General features: G+C 42.5%; 1 protein-coding gene across 1 annotated transcript in view; it reads right to left on the bottom strand.

The window, feature by feature from the left end:
- LTK (leukocyte receptor tyrosine kinase) overlaps positions 1–24,424 on the bottom strand; it is a 678,246-nt gene that overhangs the window by 173,798 nt on the left and 480,024 nt on the right. The window contains exon 7 of the mRNA XM_078662014.1: positions 3,939–4,094. Coding sequence (XP_078518140.1) covers positions 3,939–4,094 — 156 coding nt within the window. The remainder of the gene's footprint in view (positions 1–3,938; positions 4,095–24,424) is intronic.

The raw sequence follows: 24,424 nt of genomic DNA, 5'->3' as shown, positions 1-24,424 counted from the left end.
TAAACAATTACCGGCCCATCACCAATATCCCCACCCTGGCCAAACTGCTGGAGAAATGTGTCCAACTCCAACTAACAAGACACATTGACCAATTTGACCTCGTCAACTCTCAACAATCAGGCTTCCGAGCGAAACATAGCACGGAAACAGCTATGACACACATAATTGATGACGCCCTCCAAATTCTTGATCGCAATGAGTCCTGCCTCCTCATCCTTCTTGACCTCTCGTCAGCATTTGACACGGTCAAACATGAGAACTTGCTGGAGCTGCTAAGCACTAGAATGGGTCTATCAGGTACTGTTCTCAAATGGTTCTCGTCCTTCCTTCACAACCGGTCCCAGAAGTTCAAGATCGACAATGTGCTATCTTCACCTGTGCCTGCAGATCTAGGTGTTCCACAAGGATCCTCCCTCTCCCCCACATTGTTCAACCTCGTCATGGAACCGCTCGCCACCTTGCTCCAAGCTTCCAATATCCAATTCCATATGTACGCCCGACGACACACAACTGTACCTAAAGCTTCAATCTCCGGATGATATCAAACATCTGAATTCCACGCTTATCAACACTCAATCTTGGCTAGCCGATAATCACCTCAAACTAAATGCTCTGAAAACTGAGTTCCTTCTCATCTCACCCCCGGCGAAAATCTCCACCACCCAAACATGGCTCAACAACCTAACAGCATTCAATGTCCAACCCACCATCGTGGACTCAGCGAAATCCCTAGGCATCACACTGGACGCCAAGCTCAACATGCAGCAGCACGTCAGCAAAGCCACAAAAGCAGCTAATTTCCAAATCAACACTCTGAGGAAAATTAAACCCTTCCTCCCTGCTGAAGACTTCCAAACAGCTGTACAAGCGTTAGTCATCCCTCGAATAGACTACGGAATTGTGGCCCTCAGCGGCCTCCCGCTATCCACAACAGCACCCTTAAGAGCCTCTCTGAACGCTGCCGCAAGACTCATTACTGGCTCAAGAAAACATTCGCATATTTCCCCAGACTTAAAGTCCCTAAAATGGCTGCCTTTTGAAGCCAGAATACAACTAAAAATTGCAGTTATGACACACGTGGCCGTGCACCACAATGCACCCAACTACCTCGCTCAAAAGTTGTCTATATCAGGAGGTTCGAGATCTAATAGAAGCTCAAAAAATCTTCTCCTGAAACCCCACAGATTCCGGAAAGAGAAAACTTATAAGCGCTCCTTCTCAGGAATGGCACCCAGGATATGGAATGCGCTCCCTCCTGAAACCAGGCGTATCTCCTCCACTGCACTCTTCAAGAAAGAGGTGAAATCCATCCTTCTGGCCAAGATCCCCTGAACTTCATAGGTGCTGGATCAGAGACTCTGCATTGCCTTGTGTCAATGCTCACCTTGTCCTTTGGCACTATACCTCATGGAGACACTACTGCGCTACTTTCTTACTACCGACCAATATATGATACACGCTGGGTCACTGATTCACCCTCTCGATGCCCCCACTCAGTGCTCTCTCTATACTAAAACACTGTTATAAGCCTTCCATTCACCCAAGGTGTATCTGAACACCTCGGTAGGGGGATCAATGTCTTGTGCCGTCTTATATGACTTGTTTACCGTACTGTATATTGATATGTTTTATGTATGTTTTTATTTTTCTCTCATGTTAGTGACTACCACATTGCTCCCATTACCTCTGTTCATTCCTACTGCCCCTACCCTTTCATTGTGAAGCGCTCTGATATCTGTAAGGATCTTGTTCGCGCTATATAAAACTTTGAATAAATAAATAAATAAAGAAGGGAGGAAAAACGTCAGTGGCAAGATACATGGCAGGCCCAACACAGCAAGGACTATAAGATTATTTGATACGGGCATCAAATGTTCAAGGGCAATTTTATTTGATCAGAATACGGTTGGGTATTTTGCATCATTTCTTTGTTTTCCCTAAGAAAGAGGCATGGTAAACAAATCTACCTAGGTGCCCATGTGATGGGACTGCTACCTAATTAAATGTACATTGTATCTTGTTTTGCAAGTTTTATGTTGCCATTATAAGAAAAAAAATGTGCCCATTTTTTTAAAATTAATGTTTTCTATTTTACCAGGATGCTTTAAGTTATTTATGTAAACTTGACAGTTTTGTTAGTTTCCGTTCTGTATCAGCTTTTATCTCCCAGGCAGTGAAGAGAAGAAAATCGCTTAATGATGAGATTTGATAGGAAAATAATAAGCGAGTATTTTTCAATGGCTGTTAACACTGCTTTTTAATGCAAAAAGACGCTCTCGGTCCCCATTATTGTACATTTCATATTTTTAAAGGTAGAGTATGGTTTTTCTGTAGTTTTCTGTTCATCAAGCTCGCACCTTAGGCACTGGAAAGCATTTTAGAGATGGAGAAGCTTAGGCTGTTTGTATCTATTGAACTGATAAAATGTAAAATATGTTTTAATGCATAAGGTAAACGAATATTTAATGCATGATTGTATGTATTAATTGTTACATATACTTTAATGGATTCAAATGGAATTCGAATAAAGTTTATTTGATTTGACTTGAGTAGACTGGCTCTTGATTCAAACACCTATGCAAGGGGGGGTTGGATGACGTTTATCCTACTTATGTACCTAAGTTAACTACCTCACAATGCTTAGAACGTGGGCTGCAGACAGAATTGCCCTTCCTATTTGCACCCCACCAGTTGATCGCCGTAGGTGTCAATTGACGTCAGCAGGAGGCCCTGGCCCAATAAAGGCAGTGCAGAGCCTTCTCTCGGCTGTTCTTCCACATGTCCAGTCACTCCTGAGCGTAGGCACTGCTTACTGGGATCTCAGGTATAACCAGCTCTCCCACATACATCTGCATACATAGTAGAGCCTTTTTGTTTCACTTATACCCCATGCTGACCCAGTACTGCACTAGGCTACATCCAAGGAAGGAAAACCAGCCACACTGCATCAAACAGGCAATAAACCATCACACTACACTACACCCTCTGAACCGCACTGCCTCCTAAGGGCACTGACCTTCTACACCACACAGCATTTGAAGGAAGCTGATCACACTACACTGCACCCTCTGAACCGCACTGCCTCCTAAGGGCACTGACCTACACTACACAGCATTTGAAGGACATTAACCCGCCATATTGCACTGTATCCTAGTGCCATGAAACCACCGTCTGGTACTGAATTCTAGGGACACAAACGCACCACAGTGGACTGAGTTCTAGAATGCTAAGCCACCACCCTACACTGCATTCCAGAGAAATGAAAAAATCTCAGAGCCCTGCCTCGTGGGGCACGGACATTCCACAAGGCTCCATGCGAATGCTAACACGCCACACACTGCAGTGCACCCCGCGAACACGCACCCACATAAATGCACTGCATCACACCGTGTTTAATTTGAAAAAAAAAATAAGTGCCGGGCTGTCGTCAGGAGGCAGTTTGCACCAGCCAATTTCTCCTGTTAGCGCCACATAACACTGAACCAACTACTAACCATGAAAGTGAGGAGAGGATGTTAAGTGATCACCAGAGCTGCCGACTTGGGTGCCGTGGAACTAGGTTTGAGCCTCGGCATGGCTCAATATCCTGTGATTCTGGGCACATCACTTAATCTCCCCATGCCTAACATAAATACATGTATCCTTCACTGATACTCATGAAATGCGTCGGTCATGATGATTAAGTGCCAGTACTGAGCATCAGAAACCACCGGCTCAAATTAAGCACGGGCATCACAGCAGCACTAAATCACAACCCTAACTACATCGCTGGAACACAAATCCATTGCCCTGCACCCTGCTGACACATATTCTAATCACACTGAATTTCAAGTTACATGACTTCTGTTCAGGAGGCGTACAACTTTTACACTGAAATCACTTCTTTTTACCATTGCTTCTCCATCTGACTGTCTATGTATGATCACTCAAGGACATACCCACAGTGGATGATAAAGCAGACCCCAGAAACGGTACTTCCGAGCTCATCCTCTTGGAATCCATGAGGGACCAGGGGGCAGCTGCTGTCACATTCAGGTTCCAGTGACAGGCTCCTGATTCAAAGGAGCAGTGGGCTCCTTCTGGAAGACTGGTTTCTATGGAAGCAGAGAAAAGGGGGAAACGACAAAAGAGACATCTGAATATATTGCGAAGAAATCTAATTTTTATAAAGACTCTCACACACACACACACCAACACCAAACTCCAAATGTTCTCGGTGAAAACAGAAAGAAGAGTGAAGCAGGGTATGTAGACTTTTCTGGCTGTCCGGTAGAAGATGTAGAATTGTGACAGCAACCACCTTGTTGACTTCCATTCCTGACAGAACAGCATTAAAGCTTTGCAGGGGTGTGGCAATGGTTCTATGCTGCCTAGTGCAAGCAAGCAATGAAAATGGCACCCTGACTTCTGGTGGGATAGTAAAATATAGCAGTCATGGTTCAGTGGGTCTCACAACCCTCGTGGTCCTATTGTCACAGCACCCTCTGCACCTTTGATGGCTACAACCCTGAATGTATATTTAGAAGATATGAGTACTTTGATCAACTGTGTGATCTGCACAGAGACAGCCCCGACCTTATGCAAATGTTGGTGCCTTGAATAGTTCGATCATGTATTAGCATGGGCATCAGATTTATAATTCCTTGAGGGAATTACAGAGTTATCTGATACAGAGAATGCCCGGGTCAGACCTTGGGAAGATAGGACAGTGGCACCAAGGAATAGCTAGGCCGCTAACCACAACAAAAGTGGTTCTTCCTAGTGGGAGGGTCACTTCCAGGTCATATATGGAAGGACATCTTTAACACCAGTAAAACATGGGTCTGTGCATGGCAATATCTCCTAGTTGAATGGTTGAATTGGTTCTCTTCTGTCAAGTTCATCCACTTGGCGTCCCAATCCTTTTATTGTGTTTTCCATAGTCAGTTGCCTGTCAGTCTCATGCTTGCCCTCTTGCTTGTGGATTCTCCCTTCTCTGTTTTTCAAAATGTATTGGCTTGTCCTGTGTTGTTGCTGTTGTGCAAGACTACCTGATTTTTGGTATCTTGGAGATTACCGCTGGTATCTTGCCCGACATTTGGTCTCACCACCATACCCTCCATTTTGGAGCAGGGTACGATTATTCTCCATATTTCTAAAGACTCTATCTTATTCCTCTACTGTTTGGTTCTCACAATGTTTTACTTACCTTCTTTACCCAGTGCATACACCACCTGCAATCTACTAAAACAGCCAGTCTAATAGTCCAGATGCTTGACGCCTAATCCTTAATGTCAAGAGGAAAAGGGAATAGGCCCTGCTTGGCAGCTGCATCATCTCCTCCTGCTGCTAGACATCCTGCCCTGGGGTCTCTGCCACTGTGGAAAGTTGTACCTCTGCAACATAACAAGTATGCGGCTGATGTATGGCGTATGTGGGTCCTTGTGCAGCAGCAAGAATGCTGGTGTTGGTGCATAAGGTTTCTTTTTGTCCTGCAAATCTATAAAGCCCAGGACGTCACTGCTTTCCAGAGTCCAGCCTAGAACAGTCTCCTTTGTAGCAATGGCCTCAAGAGTGCTTCATAACATGTCCATCATTTGAAACCGATCAGATGTCTGAAGTACAGAAATCTGGTGACACCAGGCCCATCTACAATCTACAGCACTTTGGTCCAGACTTGCCAACTCCAGATTTGTATTGATGACAGGTAGCTGAACCTAGAGGTTATGGTAGATCTAAAATTGTTGTGTAGGCAGAGATTTTATGCATGACAGGGACATAAACTCAAGGATACACTAGGCATACAAAGGTGCCGCTCTGTTCCAAGGGGCTCCTATTTATTATAATTTGTTTATTGTGAACTATCCCTGCACGGTATCAGAGATCAGTACACTGAAGAGAACTTGGTGATAGTAGATCACACGTGGAGAAGTGTGGCTCAGGGGTTAGAGGCAGCAGACCCAGAAGCTGAGATCGGCCCTGGACCAGGGTTCAATTCCCCGCCTCGGCGGGTCTTGGCCTAAAAATTCCACGGACTCGATAATTCTCGCCCCGGTGCCTCCTCGACTCTCGGGTTCACACTCTGCGACTCTGGGCAATAGCTTGCTTAATCTCCACAACAGCCCCTCGCGGCGGGATGCCTGACTTTCACCCTGTGGATACCCTGATATCTCACAGGGGAATACCAGGACGGGTTCCCTAAGCAAGCGCCGGGAAACCCACTGCGGGTAGCTGTGCGCTATATAAGCTCAACTACATTTACATTTACATTTTAGAAGGGCAACACGGTATAACCATTAAGCTATCCAAATTGGGTAGAAATCAACATGCGACATAAACAGAAAGCTTCCGTTCAATCTATCGAAAAATCTGAACATTTATTTTATATAGCACGCAGGACCAGTGGGCAACCTAGCACTTATTTGTAGGTTAAATGAAGACAATAGTTTGTCTATGCTAATATTAACAATGGAGCGATGCCACCACCACCACAAGGTTGTATGAAACAATATCAAGAACAACAAAATAAAAAGACAGAAATATTGTCAAAAATATATAGATCACAAAAATAACATCATTTTATACTTAAACATAAAAAACACAAATATCGACTGTAAAAATATGTTTATTAAAAATATCAAACATCCCCAAATATCGAAAAACAAAAATATATATATAACTCTACCCAGTTGTCAAAGATATAATTATCGACAACCAAAATATTGTTGACAATATTTAGTAGAAAAATTCAACTGTAATTAAAATCTACTCAACTATTAACTTGAAACACCATAAACTACTAAATAAAACATTAAATTAAAACAAAATAGCATTAAACAAATGGTATATCAAACAAATATAGTTAAACTAACAATACAGCAACTGTAAATAATTTGTATTTATTAAAACAAGAATTTCATGTAAATAAATGTTAAAAGTAACTGCAAAAACAAATATACATATAACATTAACACATTAACACTAGCTGGTATCCACCAAATAAGGAATAAATAGAATTTCAAAAAATGTGAATGTTAAATAAAACAACCAATTAGGTTAAACTTAAAACAACCTAACTAATGCAGACCCTTTATTAATAAAATAGCCCCTATAACAAAAGACAGAAAAACATACATTAATTGGCAGAAAAGCATCAACACTTCAAGAAAGAGGCACTCTGCTGTCTCCTGCACAGAAAACATTAAAAAATCATGTACAAAAAATAAAACCAACTCTATAAAGTAAGTAATATAAACTGCATAAACTATCACTAAATCACAACAGCCAAACTTTTACATCTAACCCAAAAAATACCATGAAGCTTTCTATTGATATTTCCATGATATAGCAAAAAACTATTTATCAAAGCTGAAAATTAGAAGACGTAAATAAGAATGTCATGTTTCTAAACTCCAAGGTCGACAAACACATTTTGACAAGTAAATAAATATAGTTTAAAGTAACAAAATCCAAAACACTGTATAGTTTAAAAAATCAAAATAAAATAATCTGAAGGGTAAAAAATGCACACTAAGGGGTCCATTAGGATGGCGGACAGATCACCACCGCCATGCAGGCGGTGGCGATCCGTTCGCCATCCTTGCCCGTCCGCCACCATTTTTCCGTCCGCCATATTACAATGGCGGGGGGACCGTGGCGGACGGGAAGACCGTCCGCCGCTTTTCCGCCGTGGTCGGCTTGCTAATATGGTGGCGGTGTATTAGGATGGCCTGAGGGGAATGCCTTTCCGTGGCGGCAATGCCGCCACAAAAAGGCATACGGTTTCTGCTGTGGGGGCCCGTTGGGGGCACCCAGGGTGAAGGGGGGTGGGAGGTGCACATGGGGGGTTACCTATGGTACCCCTCTGCATTTCACAGCACAACATGGCAGGCACCGCGCGGTGCCTGTCATGTTGTGCTGTGAAACGCACAACAAGCATTTTTCACATTGCGGCGGCCGGTGCTTTAAGCACCGTCCGCAACAATGTTAAAAATGCGGGATGCACCCGCCACTGTGGCAGGTGGATCCTAATTGGGGGCACTGTTCCTCCGCCCTTGTGGCGGACGGTACCTGCCCCCGACAGGATGGAGGACGGACTTTGTCCATCCGCCATCCTAATGAACCCCTTAGTTTTCAAACATCTAATGTTATGAAATGCTGTTTTTAAACAAGCACAAATTAAGCCCCTTTCCAATGAAGTTCCTTAAAAACAGAAGACCTCAACAAACATCTTCACCAAATAAAAAGTAAAAAAATGTAATGCACATTTAAATAATAATGCTACTTAAAATATCAGGGGTCATTACATTAGTGGTGGTACTGCCACTGACATAACGTCGGTGGTGGTCATACTGCTGATAGACTGTCTGTCTGACCACTGCATTATGATGCATTCGGTCAGACCATAAACTGTCAAGGGACAGACTACGTTGAGATCTTGTTGAGCGGCGGTCGTAATTGTATACCTTGAATGGCGGCGGTGCCTGCGCAGGCACAGCTGCCAGGATGACAATGTCGCTTTCGCATGGCATTTTCATGGCGGTCCGACCGCCATGAAAAGGCTATCATAAATGGACTTTGGGGGCCCAAAGCAGGTCCCCCGTCCCTGTGGGCCACATGTAGTGCGTCCAATCACATCCTTGAACCATGTGGCAGGCCCCACATGGTGCCTGACACAAGGTGCTTCAATGTGCAGGAAGTGCACTTTAACACAGTGGCTGTGGCTTTTTTTAACGGAGTTTTATGTATCGCGTACTTGACCCGACCCAAGGGTATCGGGTATCAGAGCGCTTTACATAGCACCAGTTGCGTTACATGAGGACACATTAATTTTTTTTTTGTTTAAGCACAGAAGATTAAGTGATTTGCCCAGAATCACAGGATGTTCACTGTCATTGCCGAGACTCTAGCCCAGTTCCCCAGATTCGGGGTCGACCTCCCTAGCCGTTAGGTCAACGCCTCTCCCCGAAGATTGCCAACTCGGTGGTCAGATTTTATTAGGGCTGGCAGACCGCCCGCATGCTCATTGGCGGTCTCCTGACCGCCGCATCTGCTGACGATGGTCCAACCGTGGGTCATCGAAAAGATGATGATATATGGGAAATTGCACCACACAGTATTTGCTAGTTGTTCCTAGATCTTTTGAGGCACATACCTCTGACCTACTGTAAAGAAATCGTATACATGTCTTATTTCACTATTAGTTATGTTGTAAACGCCCTATGATTTTCACTATGCCTAATATTGTACAGTGCGTATATCACAAAAATTTCAATAAACAGATCAAACACAAAAAACATGTAGACAATCTTATTTCCTTTATAATAAAGAAGCACATCCAAAAACTGGTAAAAATCTCAGAGCCTAACATAAAACCTGCTAAACAAAAATACAAAATTCCCACCCACGCACAAATAACTCCTAAAATGTACCAATTACAAAAAAACCTGTAAAATATTATATCTTCCGGAAAACATTCAATTAAAACATAACTTATACCACAGTCATGGCTAAAGCTAAAACTACAGCCTTACACTAACACACAACAAAACACTAACCTTTACTAACCACACTAACTCTAAACACATCTTCCACCTACAATATCCACCAAAAGTAACTTAAAAATACTCTTATGTGATCATAGAGCATCATCGAGAACTGCAGCAGCACAAAATCTGGAACAACCCAAAATGTGATTGATCGGCTAAAAGATATATTTATTAATCTACAATGCTTAATATTATTTTTTTTTAAATAGCATGTGTTTGTAAAAAGTTTATTAGAAAAAATCGTTAGTGAAAAATACATTTTTAATAAAACATGTATGGTAAAAAAGTGTAATAAAAATGACAAAATATGAAAAAAATATAACGTATGGTAAACATTTGTTTAAAAAGTTAAAATATGAAAATGTAACAAATATATAAGGTGAAATGGTAAAATATTTATTGATAGCAATGAAAGTTAAAAGTATAGTAAACATGTAAAAGAAAATAAAACATACCTAAAATTATTTTAAATGTAATAGTGCCTGAAATCAAATTACTGCTGCTGCAATAATAAAAGCTATGTTAAAAAACGATGTGCCATCATATTTTTTGATTATAATTCAACATTGCACCCTAACCTACATGGTGAAAAGCATTACACTACAACAAGGTTTATTCACTACTCCCACTCTAGTGTAATCTACAATGGGGAAATGGTTGGACATTGAGAGACTTATATTTACTATCCCTTGTCCAAGCTAAGCTACATTGAGGAAAGCAATGGATATAGAAGTGGTTAGGTTTACTAAACCCGCTCCAATCTAATCTACATTGAGGAAGGTGCTGACCATTAAAGGGGTTACATTTCTATTCACACGTCAATCTAAGCTACTTTGGGGAAAGTAGCAGACATTGACGGGAGTAGATTTACCGTTACCACTGCTTTCGAAGCTAAATTGGAGAAAGAGTTTGTCTTTGATGAGTTACATTTAAAACTACCACTTCTATCTAACCTACATTTGGGAAAGCATTGGACTTTGAAATGGTTACAAGTACTTTTCCCACTCCAATGTAAGAATCACTGGGGGTAGTGTTGGACTTTAATAGCAGTAGATTTTCTATGTCTGCTTCATTCTAGGCTACATTGGGGAAAGCATTGAGCATTCAAAGGGTTAGATTTACTATTCCTACTCAAAAACACACTGGGGAAAATGTTGGACGTCATGTGCATGGATTTACTAGTCCCACTCTAATCTATGCCACAGAGGGGAAAGTGTTGGACATTAAAGAGATTATATTTATTTTTCCCATTCCAATTGAAGGTAAACTGGGGAAAGTGTAGGACTTTAATAGGGGTGTATATACTTTTGCTACTCAAATAAAGCCATACTTTAAAACTGCATAAATGTAACTAGAACTGCACCAAAAATGTATACGTACATTTTTATTTAAAATTAAAAAATAAATAAACAATGTAGTAAAGCAAATTATCAATAAATATTTAAAACTTAATACATTAATTATGCAATTTAATTTAAAGTATGCAATATTATTTTAATATTTTGGAATATATATGTATATATATATATATATATATATATTACCTACTGGCGGTCGCCAGTAGGTATATATAGTTAGGATTTTTTCTCTATGGGATTTTTGAAAATTCTATGTCTAATAACTTTGGCGTTTGTGGACGGAATTGGCTGAAAATTTCAGGAAAATGGAACATTTTGTTTCTGAGCAGCCCCTGAAAATTTGGGGGGGGTTCGTCCAGGGGGGGTCGAGAAAAAGGGGGGTCCCAAAACGTGTTTTTAACATTGAGTTTTCCATAGGGCGGTTGGCCTCACTTTTAGCCCGAACGGCTGAATGGATTTGCACGAAACTTGGCAAAATTGTAGGGACTGGTAGCCCGATGTGCCTTTTGTAGGTCTCAATATATGTGCTACAGTGGATTTTGAGAAATTAACGTTTAAAAAAAGATATATATCTGTAACAGCGGACCGGGCAGCGGTCCAGTACGCGTACTTTTCGCGCAACGGAGCTTTGTGAAGCGAAGCTGATTGGTTCTCCGGCGTCTGTAAACATTCCAAACAGTCCGTAGCGGCCGCCATCTTGTCTCTCGGTAGGATCGAGAGACAAGAGGAGGCCAAAGCGAAGGGGCAAATGACCATAAGGGGGCATAGTAGATCCTCGCTGACCCCCTAGGTTTGATGTGGAGGTTTTAAAAGGGCCCCGCGGGGCAAAAAAAAAAAAGAATAATAATAATCGAACGGCTGAATGGATTTGCACGAAACTTGGCAAAATATTAGGGACTGGTAGCCCGATGTGCCTTTGCTAGGTCTCAATATATGTGCTCCAGTGGATTTTGAGAAATTAACGTTCAAAAAAAGATATATATCTGTAACAGCGCTCCGCTTCGCGTACTTTTCGCGTTACGGAGCTTTGCGAAGCTGATTGGTTCTCCGGCGTCTGTCAACATTCCAAACAGTCCGTAGCGGCCGCCATCTTGTCTCTCGGTAGGATTGAGAGACAAGAGGAGGCCAAAGCGAAGGGGGAAATGACCATAAGGGGGCATAGTAGATCCTTCCTGACCTCTTAGGTTTGATGTACCATTTTGCCAAGTTTGGTGTAATTCCGTTCAGCCATTCAGGCTGTAGACGTATGTAAATGTCCTATGGAAAATTGCATGGGGAAAACACATTTGAAAGTGTTGAAATTTAGAACCAATTAAAATGTTACTTTGGTTTTGTATTTGTGTGTGATGAAAGTTAATTGGTTATGTATATATGTCAAATGAGAGGAAACCACAGCCATTTTGTGATACTACTGTCTGAGGTACATTTGTGAGGAATTTTTGGTGATGAATTTCTGGTGTTTGATTTACACAGTACTAACACTTCTCCTACTTTTAAAAAGGTGAGTTGTTAATTTGTAAGGGGAACTATGTTGTACACTTGAAGATAATTTGAAAAATGTTTTCTGTTATTTATTTGCAGTCCTTCTGTTATACTAAATACTTGATAAAGTTAGTTTTATATTATGTATTACTAAAAACGATAAATGAAAGTGATTATTTTTTTCTGCAATTTACAGCAAGCAATTTCAAAATAAATGGCTCACAATGAAGAGACCGTGGCAATTTCTTTGTAAGGGGAACTATGTTGTACACTTGAAGATAATTTGAAAAATGTTTTCTGTTATTTATTTGCAGTCCTTCTGTTATACTAAATACTTGATAAAGTTAGTTTTATATTATGTATTACTAAAAACGATAAATGAAAGTGATTATTTTTTTCTGCAATTTACAGCAAGCAATTTCAAAATAAAATGGCTCACAATGAAGAGACCGTGGCAATTTCTTTTGAATTGTCCACTACATTGATTGAAATTGAGAGCACCAATAATGAAATATTGTCACAAGGAGGAGATGACTTGTATGATTCCATTAGATTGATTGAAATGGACAGCACCAATAATGAAATATTGTCACAAGGAGATGACTTGAATGATTCCACTACATTGATTGAAATTGAGAGCACCAATAATGAAATATTGTCACAAGGAGGAGATGACTTGTATGATTCCATTAGATTGATTGAAATGGACAGCACCAATAATGAAATATTGTCACAAGGAGGAGATGACTTGAATGATTCCACTACATTGATTGAAATTGAGAGCACCAATAATGAAATATTGTCACGAGGAGATGACTTGAATGATTCCACTACATTGATTGAAATTGACAGCACCAATAATGAAATATTGTCACAAGGAGGAGATGACTTGAATGATTTTTTTGATCAATCTGTTGATGGCGAATTTATCGAATGTTTGGAGACCATAGAGTTACAAGAATCATCATTGCAGACTTTTCATGAGGAAATTGCTGATGAGGACATGTTACTAGTTCTTTCAAATTTAGAAAATTCTGAAGAATAAATTTATATTTAGAAATCAAAAATTGTTTGAGACATTATTCATTTTTATTTTTAATTTATGAGGTTGTAGCGAAGTGATTGTAGTATAAAATGAGACTTATAGTATAGAGTGCAACATTTTTATGTTACATGGTAAGTTTACTCATATTTACTTCCCTTCTGCCACTATATTATCTCCAATGTGTATTTGACATCTCTTCTTCATCTCCGGCCTCCTTTCTCTCACTGTGTGTCTCCGATGCATCTTATCGCTGCTATTTTGTGTAATTACAGAAGAGAGTAAAATAAAATAGTTCGGAACGTGAAAAGGGGGCAAAGTAGAGTACCCCTCACCCCCTAGGCCTTTTTAGGCGGTCCCAAAAGGATCAGTTTCTGCTTTCCTGAGAGATTATGGTATGAGTTCCATATACCACAATAATTTGCATTACAACATGCAAGATATCTATCTCCTATTACCAACTTTTGGAGATATTCGCGCTAAGCGCGAATATCTCCAAAAAGTAACACCTGCCCTGAGCAGTTCTTAGCCATGTTATCCAATGGGAGGTGGATAACATGGCTAAGAGCATTAGCTCGGTAATGCATGAATATCGCTGACTTTTTAGCGATATTCATGCATTGCGGCCGTTTATTATCGCATTTGCGATAAACCTTGATAATAGCAAGGTTTATCTTCGATAATTTCTGACGATGCTTAGCGGTAAAAAATTCGTTGGTAAGCATCGTTAGCGATAAATATCGCTTAACTTTGGTAATATGCACCAACGTCTGTTAACGTTCGATTCGAAGGAAATGAGGAAGTGTTGAAAAACATTGTCTGCGCCATCTTGCCTTTTTTGAAATGCCACACTTTTGTCGTGCACGGCAGCCATTTTAGATGCCTTGACCAGACCCACTCTCTGCACGCTGTCGATTCGTAGCATGGCTCCCCACCCTCGCCATCATCTTCCCCAGGCACTGGTCACCCCCGCTCTCTGTCTTATGCATCGGCAATAAACCTCCCCCCATCTGCGCTGCTCTTCCCTGAAAATCACACTCTGTGCCCGCCCGACACCTCCCTTTCGCCCTATTCACTACCGCACCCTCTGACACTCCTCTTCCTCTGTGTCCGATTGTCCAGGCTATCACCTAGCCCTGCAGATGTAGTTTATGGCCCCAGCTGTAAAGAATCACCCCTCTTCAAAGGAGTTATAGTAGATCAAGGCCCACACCCGATGAGATCCGTCACACCACACGTGTTCCTACTATCTGAAAACCATCCTGTATTGTGATTGGGGAGGGGACCGAGCCTGAAGCGGAAGATTCCAGGAATGACTCTTTGTACATCAAAGTTTTTACAATTATGTGTCACATTAAAAATATATAGCACTCCAACAAAGTAGTAGGAATATAAAACTTTAATAACATATAAATATATACAACAAAACAAAAACAGTAAAAACATTTAAACAACGAAGAGACCGTGGCAATTTATTTTGAATTCCTGATGAGGACATGTTACTAGTTCTTTCAAATTATGAAAATTCAGAAGATGTTGCCTGGGGGTGGGTCGTCAGTAGCAGTCTGTTGTGCGAATAGTTCCAAGGCAGCAGAACGCGCTGAAATCTAGATGGCACGAAAGTGATGTCTAGTAAGTTGCCGCCCAGCAAATAACGGCGTGGGGCGCCGCGGGGGTGAGTGAGTCCAGTAGGCACCACAGCTATTCTTACCGGCATTGCAGAATTACTGCTGGGGACAATGCCTGTGCTGTAGCAGGGTCACAGCAGAAACAAAAAGGATTCTGTTGAAGATGTTGTTGGTTTTCAATTTGAAAACAGTTCTGGTGTCAACTGCTATGCTAATGTAGTGGTTAATGTTTTGTTTTCTCTAGAAAATGTAAAAGAGGGGGAGGCAGTCCATAGTTCCGTTAAAAGGGCAAAGGAAAGGATCGGTGGTTTGAACTATCAGTCAAAAAGGGGAGGGGGGTGCAACAATTTTTCCTACCGGGTCACACTGTGCTTTCACCGGAACTGAGGTCTGCAGGATTCTAGTAATTCAAAGTGAGGCTGGCGCCAGCATGGGAGCGCCGACGTCCCGCGGATACAGTTTCGTCACTCCACGGGCGATCATGGCAGTCATTCCCCATCGGGGGTCGGAGACTCCCGCGGCTCCTCTAGAATCTTCAAGGTCGTGGAGGACTACGGTGGTGGAGTCAACCAGTGACCGGGCCATTTCTTTATGCTGGGCCCGCTCTTGCCAGGTCGACCGCCATTTTGAGAGTTCGGTAGCTACTGGCGATCGCGGGGTCAAATGAGCGGACGGGCTCCACCCTGCCGGGCGAGACGTTGCAGCATGGCCACAGTGGAAGAACCCTTTTCCGGGCGCCTGGAGCGCTGAGGGTGCAGCTGGGAAGCCTCCACCTGGGGAGGCGGGAGAGGCCTGTTCGCACCGTCTCTCCCTCCCAGTGCACCCCACGGCGTCTCGCTTGAGATTTGTTATGGCCGGACCAGGCGATGAGGACGAGGGGGGGGGGGGTCGGAGGCATGTGCAAGACATCCCCCCCCAGTGTTGTCGCAGCCATTATTCAAGAAAGAAGAAGTGTCCCGTCCGTCTTCGGGCCGGGCTTCCGGTAGATGTCGGCCAGACGCCCCTGGCTCTGGCCCCATGAACGGGTTTCTTGGTTTATCGGCTGCAGCCGGATCCCGTCGGCCTCGGCCCCCCGACCGTTGGTGGCCGGACCGGAAGAGCATGTGGCGGGACTACCTGCAACTCTCAAGGGCCACCGCGGCCGGACTGGGAGAGAGAGGGGAGGGTCGAGGAGACATTCCCCCCCCTGCAACTGTTCAGCGTTGTAAAGGCAATCCCCTGGCCGGGTCCCGCTGACCTCGGCCTCTCCTCCGGCTACACCCTACGTTAGGATCTCCTGGCCGAGGCGTGGCAGCAGGACCCGCCTTATATGGGCTGCTCCCGGCTGGGCGTAGCCGCAACCCTGCCCCACCTTGGAAGTTTCCAGAGTGGGGGCGGATGTTCTACTAACTTGCATTTTCCCTAGTCTATCGATTTTTTTGGCGTGGCAGGCGGTGGGACAGCGAGGGGTGATTTGGTTTCTCTTACTGTTTTTCTGGTCTCTCACCACTGGCATATTTTAACGTTTTCTTGTTTCTAGGACATTAATAGGTTTTATCATTACGTTATGTTATCGTTTCTTTGTTCGTTGTTTAATAAAAGTTCATGTTCATCAGTGGCCTACTGATTTTCGTTTTCCTATTCTTTTCTTTCCAGGTTGTTTCATGCTAAAGTTTCTGTTAACAGGATACAGTGATCACTTTGTTATTATTGCATATGTCCTTTTCACTAGGGGTGCTCTCTGGTCGGGCCAGATGACGTATCTCTAGTAAATGGTCCGGGTGAAACAGGTGCATCAATCAGTGGGGAGTAGATAGGCATGACAGATTACAACGGGGGAGAAAGGTCCGCATTACGTACCCTTTCACTATTTGCAAAGATTTTCCTACGTATATTTGCAAACAGGGAATACCTCCAAAAAGAACCAATTCCCAAACAGTCAATGTTTGGGGAAACAATCAATCAATGAGGAACGAAATAGGCACGACGTGTTAAAGGTTTGCGTTACCTACCCTTCACTATCTGCAAAGGGAGAGAGAATATTCCTATTCTTCCTCGTTTGCAGGCAGAGAAGATTCTTAAGAGAATCAACTTCGAACAATTCAATGCTCGATTGAAACAATCAACAAGGGGTACTGTGAACACAAATGAACGCCGCTTATGTACATACACATTGGTATTATCAACAGGTTGTTCCTAATGTTTCTATTTTAGGGAGGTCAAAAAGAGATCCCATTAGTGGCCTACTGATTTTGCTCGATTCCTTTTGTTTTTTTACACGATTTTTCGCTATCTGCAAAGACTAAACAGAGTATTGCGACTCTGTGCTTGTTTGTAAATAGAGAATGAACCAAAGAGAACAATCAATCAAATGGAGAGAGAAGCAGGCACGACGGATTACAACGGGGGCAACGGGGGCAAAGGCCTGCGTTAACTACCCTTCACTATCTGCAAAGAGAGAGTACTCCTAATAGAAATGAGGGGTGGGGGCAGCATTCAAAGCAGATCAGTGTGCATAAACACGAAAATGTTTTTACTTACCACGTACTTGACATTCGACAGCTTATGATATTTGCTATTAAAAAACCATTGAAATTCACTGAAAAAACCATAGGTTATAGACCATATATAGTTAGGAATTAGCATTTAAAAAACCTTATTTTACTCACACAAAACCATTGAAATTCCATATATAGTTAGTTGCACTAACTATATATCGCGCACCGGCAATCCACTGCTGATCATGTCACATATTACATCATTCATGACATGGTCAGTGACATCACTGATGACATCACTGATGACATCTCAAATGACATCACTGATGACATCACTGATGACATCTCATTTGACATCATTCTTGTGCTAATACGATAAACCTCTTCAGACTCTAATATAACCTTAGATACACTCAGTGTATACAGACACTCACACACTGCCACTCATCCATGGAGTTACTCACACACCCAGTCAGTCATGCAAAGAAACAATCTCACCTCCATTTCTTCAACTATACAGTTAAACACACCTTACTTATTGAAACATATACTAACACATATTTACTCTCTTATACAATCCCTGATACAAGTTCACAATGATCGATACAACCACTCACTCATTCAGTGGCTCTCATGCACAGTTATTTATATATGCCAACTCTCACATGTACTGTGTTTAACATATGTACTTACTATGACATGTAGCATTGAGATATCCATTCACTCATCAATACACTCATGCACACAGTCAACTGCCCATGTAGCTGTTTCCACATGCAGTCTTGAACTCATACACCTAGTGAATAAACTGCTCACACATCTATGCATAGAGTCACACACCTTCCAGCCACCCCCACACAAACTCAATCTCCCATAGAAATACTTGGGCAACCAATTAATAACACATATAGCCTCTCGTATAGCTAATGATCAACACATGCAGCAGTTTACATCACAACAGACATATTGATGCACAAATTAAGACAGTTTAGTCACTAACCCATGCATTCAGTGAGACACATTTAATCACTCACTCATACAGTCAGTCACGCACCTACTAAATCCTTCATCCAGACACTTATACATCCACTCATTCTTCAATATGTAAGACATATTTTAACTTTACAGAAACATACAGTCACTGGATGTTGTCATCAGTGATGTCATCAGTGATGTCATTTGAGATGTCATCAGTGATGTCATCAGTGATGTCACTGACCATGTCATGAATGATGTAATATGTGACATGATCAGCAGTGGATTGCGGGTGCGCGATATATAGTTAGTGCAACTAACTATATATGGAATTTCAATGGTTTTGTGTGAGTAAAATAAGGTTTTTTAAATGCCAATTCCTAACTATACATGGTCTATAACCTATGGTTTTTTCAGTGAATATATATATATATATATATATATATATATATATATATATATATATATATATATATTACCTACTGGCGGTCGCCAGTAGGTATATATAGTTAGGATTTTTTCTCTATGGGTTTTTTGAAAATTCTATGTCTAATAACTTTGGCGTTTGTGGACGGAATTGGCTGAAATTTTCAGGAAAATGGCACATTTTGTTTCTGAGCAGCCCTTGAAAATTTGGGGGGGGTTCGTCCAGTGGGGGCCGAGAAAAAAGGGGGGTCCCAAAACGTGTTTTTAACATTGAGTTTTCCATAGGGCGGTTGGCCTCACTTTTAGCCCGAACGGCTGAATGGATTTGCACGAAACTTGGCAAAATTGTAGGGACTGGTAGCCCGATGTGCCTTTTGTAGGTCTCAATATATGTGCTCCAGTGGATTTTGAGAAATTAACGTTTAAAAAAAGATATATATCTGTAACAGCGGACCGGTTAGCGCTCTGGTTCGCGGACTTTTCGCGCAACGGAGCTTTGTGAAGCGAAGCTGATTGGTTCTCCGGCGTCTGTCAACATTCCAAACAGTCCGTAGCGGCCGCCATCTTGTCTCTCGGTAGGATCGAGAGACAAGAGGAGGTCAAAACAAAGGGGGAAATAACTATAAGGGGGCATAGTAGATCCTCGCTGACCCCCTAGGTTTGATGTGGAGGTTTTAAAAGGGCCCCGCGGGGCAAAAAAAAAACAAAATAATAATAATCGAACGGCTGAATGGATTTGCACGAAACTTGGCAAAATATTAGGGACTGGTAGCCCGATGTGCCTTTGCTAGGTCTCAATATATGTGCTCCAGTGGATTTTGAGAAATTAACGTTGAAAAAAAGATATATATCTGTAACAGCGCTCCGCTTCGCGTACTTTTCGCGTTACGGAGCTTTGCGAAGCTGATTGGTTCTCCGGCGTCTGTCAACATTCCAAACAGTCCGTAGCGGCCGCCATCTTGTCCCTCGGTAGGATTGAGAGACAAGAGGAGGCCAAAGCGAAGGGGGAAATGACCATAAGGGGGCATAGTAGATCCTTCCTGACCTCTTAGGTTTGATGTACCATTTTGCCAAGTTTGGTGTAATTCCGTTCAGCCATTCAGGCTGTAGACGTATGTAAATGTCCTATGGAAAATTGCATGGGGAAAACACATTTGAAAGTGTTGAAATTTAGAACCAATTAAAATGTTACTTTGGTTTTGTATTTGTGTGTGATGAAAGTTAATTGGTTATGTATATATGTCAAATGAGAGGAAACCACAGCCATTTTGTGATACTACTGTCTGAGGTACATTTGTGAGGAATTTTTGGTGGTGAATTTCTGGTGTTTGATTTACACAGTACTAACACTTCTGCTACTTTTAAAAAGGTGAGTTGTTAATTTGTATGGGGAACTATGTTGTACACTTGAAGATAATTTGAAAAATGTTTTCTGTTATTTATTTGCAGTCCTTCTGTTATACTAAATACTTGATAAATTTAGTTTTATATTATGTATTACTAAAGACGATAAATGAAAGTGATTATTTTTTTCTGCAATTTACAGCAAGCAATTTCAAAATAAAATGGCTCACAATGAAGAGACCGTGGCAATTTCTTTTGAATTGTCCAACACATTGATTGAAATTGAGAGCACCAATAATGAAATATTGTCACAAGGAGGACATGACTTGTATGATTCCATTAGATTGATTGAAATGGACAGCACCAAGAATGAAATATTGTCACAAGGAGATGACTTGAATGATTCCACTACATTGATTGAAATTGAGAGCACCAATAATGAAATATTGTCACAAGGAGGAGATGGCTTGTATGATTCCATTAGATTGATTGAAATGGACAGCACCAATAATGAAATATTGTCACAAGGAGGAGATGACTTGAATGATTCCACTACATTGATTGAAATTGAGAGCACCAATAATGAAATATTGTCACGAGGAGATGACTTGAATGATTTCACTACATTGATTGAAATTGACAGCACCAATAATGAAATATTGTCAGAAGGAGGAGATGACTTGAATGATTTTTTTGATCAATCTCTTGATGGCGAATTTATCGAGTGTTTGGAGACCATAGAGTTACAAGAATCATCATTGGAGACTTTTAATGAGGACATTGCTGATGAGGACATGTTACTAGTTCTTTCAAATTTAGAAAATTCTGAAGAATAAATTTATATTTAGAAATCAAAAATTGTTTGAGACATTATTCATTTTTATTTTTAATTTATGAGGTTGTAGCGAAGTGATTGTAGTATAAAATGAGACTTATAGTATAGAGTGCAACATTTTTATGTTACATGGTAAGTTTACTCATATTTACTTCCCTTCTGCCACTATATTATCTCCAATGTGTATTTGACATGTCTTCTTCATCTCCGGCCTCCTTTCTCTCACTGTGTGTCTCCGATGCATCTTATCGCTGGTATTTTGTGTAATTACAGAAGAGAGTAAAATAAAATAGTTCGGAACGTGAAAAGGGGGCAAAGTAGAGTACTCCTCACCCCCTAGGCCTTTTTAGGCGGTCCCAAAAGGATCAGTTTCTGCTTTCCTGAGAGATTATGGTATGAGTTCCATATACCACAATAACTTGCATTACAACATGCAAGATATCTATCTCCTATTACCAACTTTTGGAGATATTCGCGCTAAGCGCGAATATCTCCAAAAAGTAACACCTGCCCTGAGCAGTTCTTAGCCATGTTATCCAATGGGAGGTGGATAACATGGCTAAGAGTATTAGCTCGGTAATGCATGAATATCGCTGAGTTTTTAGCGATATTCATGCATTGCGGCCGTTTATTATCGCATTTGCGATAAACCTTGATAATAGTAAGGTTTATCTTCGATAATTTCTGACGATGCTTAGTGGTAAAAAATTGGTTGGTAAGCATCGTTAGCGATAAATATCGCTTAACTTTGGTAATATGCCCCAACGTCTGTTAACGTTCGATTCGAAGGAAATGAGGAAGTGTTGAAAAACATTGTCTGCGCCACCTTGCCTTTTTTGAAATGCCACACTTTTGTCGTGCACGGCAGCCATTTTAGATGTCTTGACTAGACCCACTCTCTGCACGCTGTCGATTCGTAGCATGGCTCCTCACCCTCGTAAGCATCTCCCCCAGGCACTGGTCACCACCGCTCTCTGTCTTATGCATGGGCAATAAACCTCCCCCCATCTGCGCTGCTCTTCCCTGAGAATCACACTCTGTGCCCGCCCGACACCTCCCTTTCGCCCTATTCACTACCGCACCCTCTGACACTCCTCTTTCTCTGTGTCCGATTGTCCAGGCTATCAGCTAGCCCTGCAGATGTAGTTTATGGCCCCAGCTGTAAAGAATCACCCCTCTTCAAAGGAGTTATAGTAGATCAAGGCCCACACCCGATGAGATCCGTCACACCACACGTGTTCCTACTATCTGAAAACCATCCTGTATTGTGATTGGGGAGGGGACCGAGCCTGAAGCGGAAGATTCCAGGAATGACTCTTTGTACATCAAAGTTTTTACAATTATGTGTCACATTAAAAATATATAGCACTCCAACAAAGTAGTAGGAATATAAAACTTTAATAACATATAAATATATACAACAAAACAAAAACAGTAAAAACATTTAAACAACGAAGAGACCGTGGCAATTTCTTTTTAATTATCCAATAGATTTATTGAAATTGACAGCACCAATAATGAAATATTCTTGTCAGTAGCGGTCTGTTGTGCGAATAGTTCCAAGGCAGCAGAACGCGCTGAAATCTAGATGGCACGAAAGTGATGTCTAGTAAGTTGCCGCCCAGCAAAAAACGGCGTGGGGCGCCGCGGGGGTGAGTGAGTCCAGTAGGCACCACAGCTATTCTTACCGGCATTGCAGAATTACTGCTGGGGACAATGCCTGTGCTGTAGCAGGGTCACAGCAGAAACAAAAAGGATTCTGTTGAAGATGTTGTTGGTTTTCAATTTGAAAACAGTTCTGGTGTCAACTGCTATGCTAATGTAGTGGTTAATGTTTTGTTTTCTCTAGAAAATGTAAAAGAGGGGGAGGCAGTCCAAAGTTCCGTTAAAAGGGCAAAGGAAAGGATCGATGGTTTGAACTATCAGTCAAAAAGGGGAGGGGGTGCAATAATTTTTCCTACCGGGTCACACTGTGCTTTCACCGGAAGTGAGGTCTGCAGGATTGTAGTAATTCAAAGTGAGGCTGGCGCCAGCATGGGAGCGCCGACGTCCCGCGGATACAGTTTCGTCACTCCACGGGCGATCATGGCAGTCATTCCCCATCGGGGGTCGGAGACTCCCGCGGCTCCTCTAGAATCTTCAAGGTCGTGGAGGACTACGGTGGTGGAGTCAACCAGTGACCGGGCCATTTCTTTATGTTGGGCCCGCTCTTGCCAGGTTGACCGCCATTTTGAGAGTTCGGCAGCTACCGGCGATCGCGGGGTCACATGAGCGGACGGGCTCCACCCTGCCGGGCGAGACGTTGCAGCATGGCCACAGTGGAAGAACCGTTATCTAGGTAGTTCCGAAACTGTGCAGCACTGTAGTTGTTAGGATGCCACCGCCTGGAGCGCTGAGGGTGCAGCTGGGAAGTCTCCACCTGGGGAGGCGGGAGAGGCCTGTTCGCACCGTCTCTCCCTCCCAGTGCACCCCACGGCGTCTCGCTTGAGATTTGTTATGGCCGGACCAGGCGATGAGGACGAGGGGGGGGTCGGAGGCATGTGCAAGACATCCCCCCCCAGTGTTGTCGCAGCCATTATAAAAGAAAGAAGTGTCCCGTCCGTCTTCGGGCCGGGCTTCCGGTGGATGTCGGCCGGACGCCCCTGGCTCTGGCCCCATGAACGGGTTTCTTGGTTTATCGGCTGCAGCCGGATCCCGTCGGCCTCGGCCCCCCGACCGTTGGTGGTCGGACCGGAAGAGCATGTGGCGGGACTACCTGCAACTCTCAAGGGCCACCGCGGCCGGACTGGGAGAGAGAGGGGAGGGTCGAGGAGACATTCCCCCCCCCTGCAACTGTTCAGCGTTGTAAAGGCAATCCCCTGGCCGGGTCCCGCTGGTCTCGGCCTCTCCTCCGGCTACACCCTACGTTAGGATCTCCTGGCCGAGGCGTGGCAGCAGGACCTGCCTTATATGGGCTGCTCCCGGCTGGGCGTAGCCGGAACCCTGCCCCACCTTGGAAGTTTCCAGAGTGGGGGTGGATGTTCTACTGACTTGCATTTTCCCTAGTCTATCGATTTTTTTGGCGTGGCAGGCGGTGGGACAGCGAGGGGTGATTTGGTTTCTCTTACTGTTTTTGTGGTCTCTCACCACTGGCATATTTTAACGTTTTCTTGTTTCTAGGACATTAATAGGTTTTATCATTACGTTATGTTATCGTTTCTTTGTTCGTTGTTTAATAAAAGTTCATGTTCATCAGTGGCCTACTGATTTTCGTTTTCCTATTTTTTTCTTTCCAGGTTGTTTCATGGTAAAGTTTCTGTTAACAGGATACAGTGATCACTTCGTTATTAT

The sequence above is a fragment of the Lissotriton helveticus genome, chromosome 9, assembly GCF_964261635.1.
Source record: "Lissotriton helveticus chromosome 9, aLisHel1.1, whole genome shotgun sequence".
NCBI lineage: Eukaryota > Metazoa > Chordata > Amphibia > Caudata > Salamandridae > Lissotriton > Lissotriton helveticus.
The sequence above is the reverse complement of the archived record's forward strand: the minus strand, read 5'-3'. Positions and strand labels throughout refer to the sequence as shown.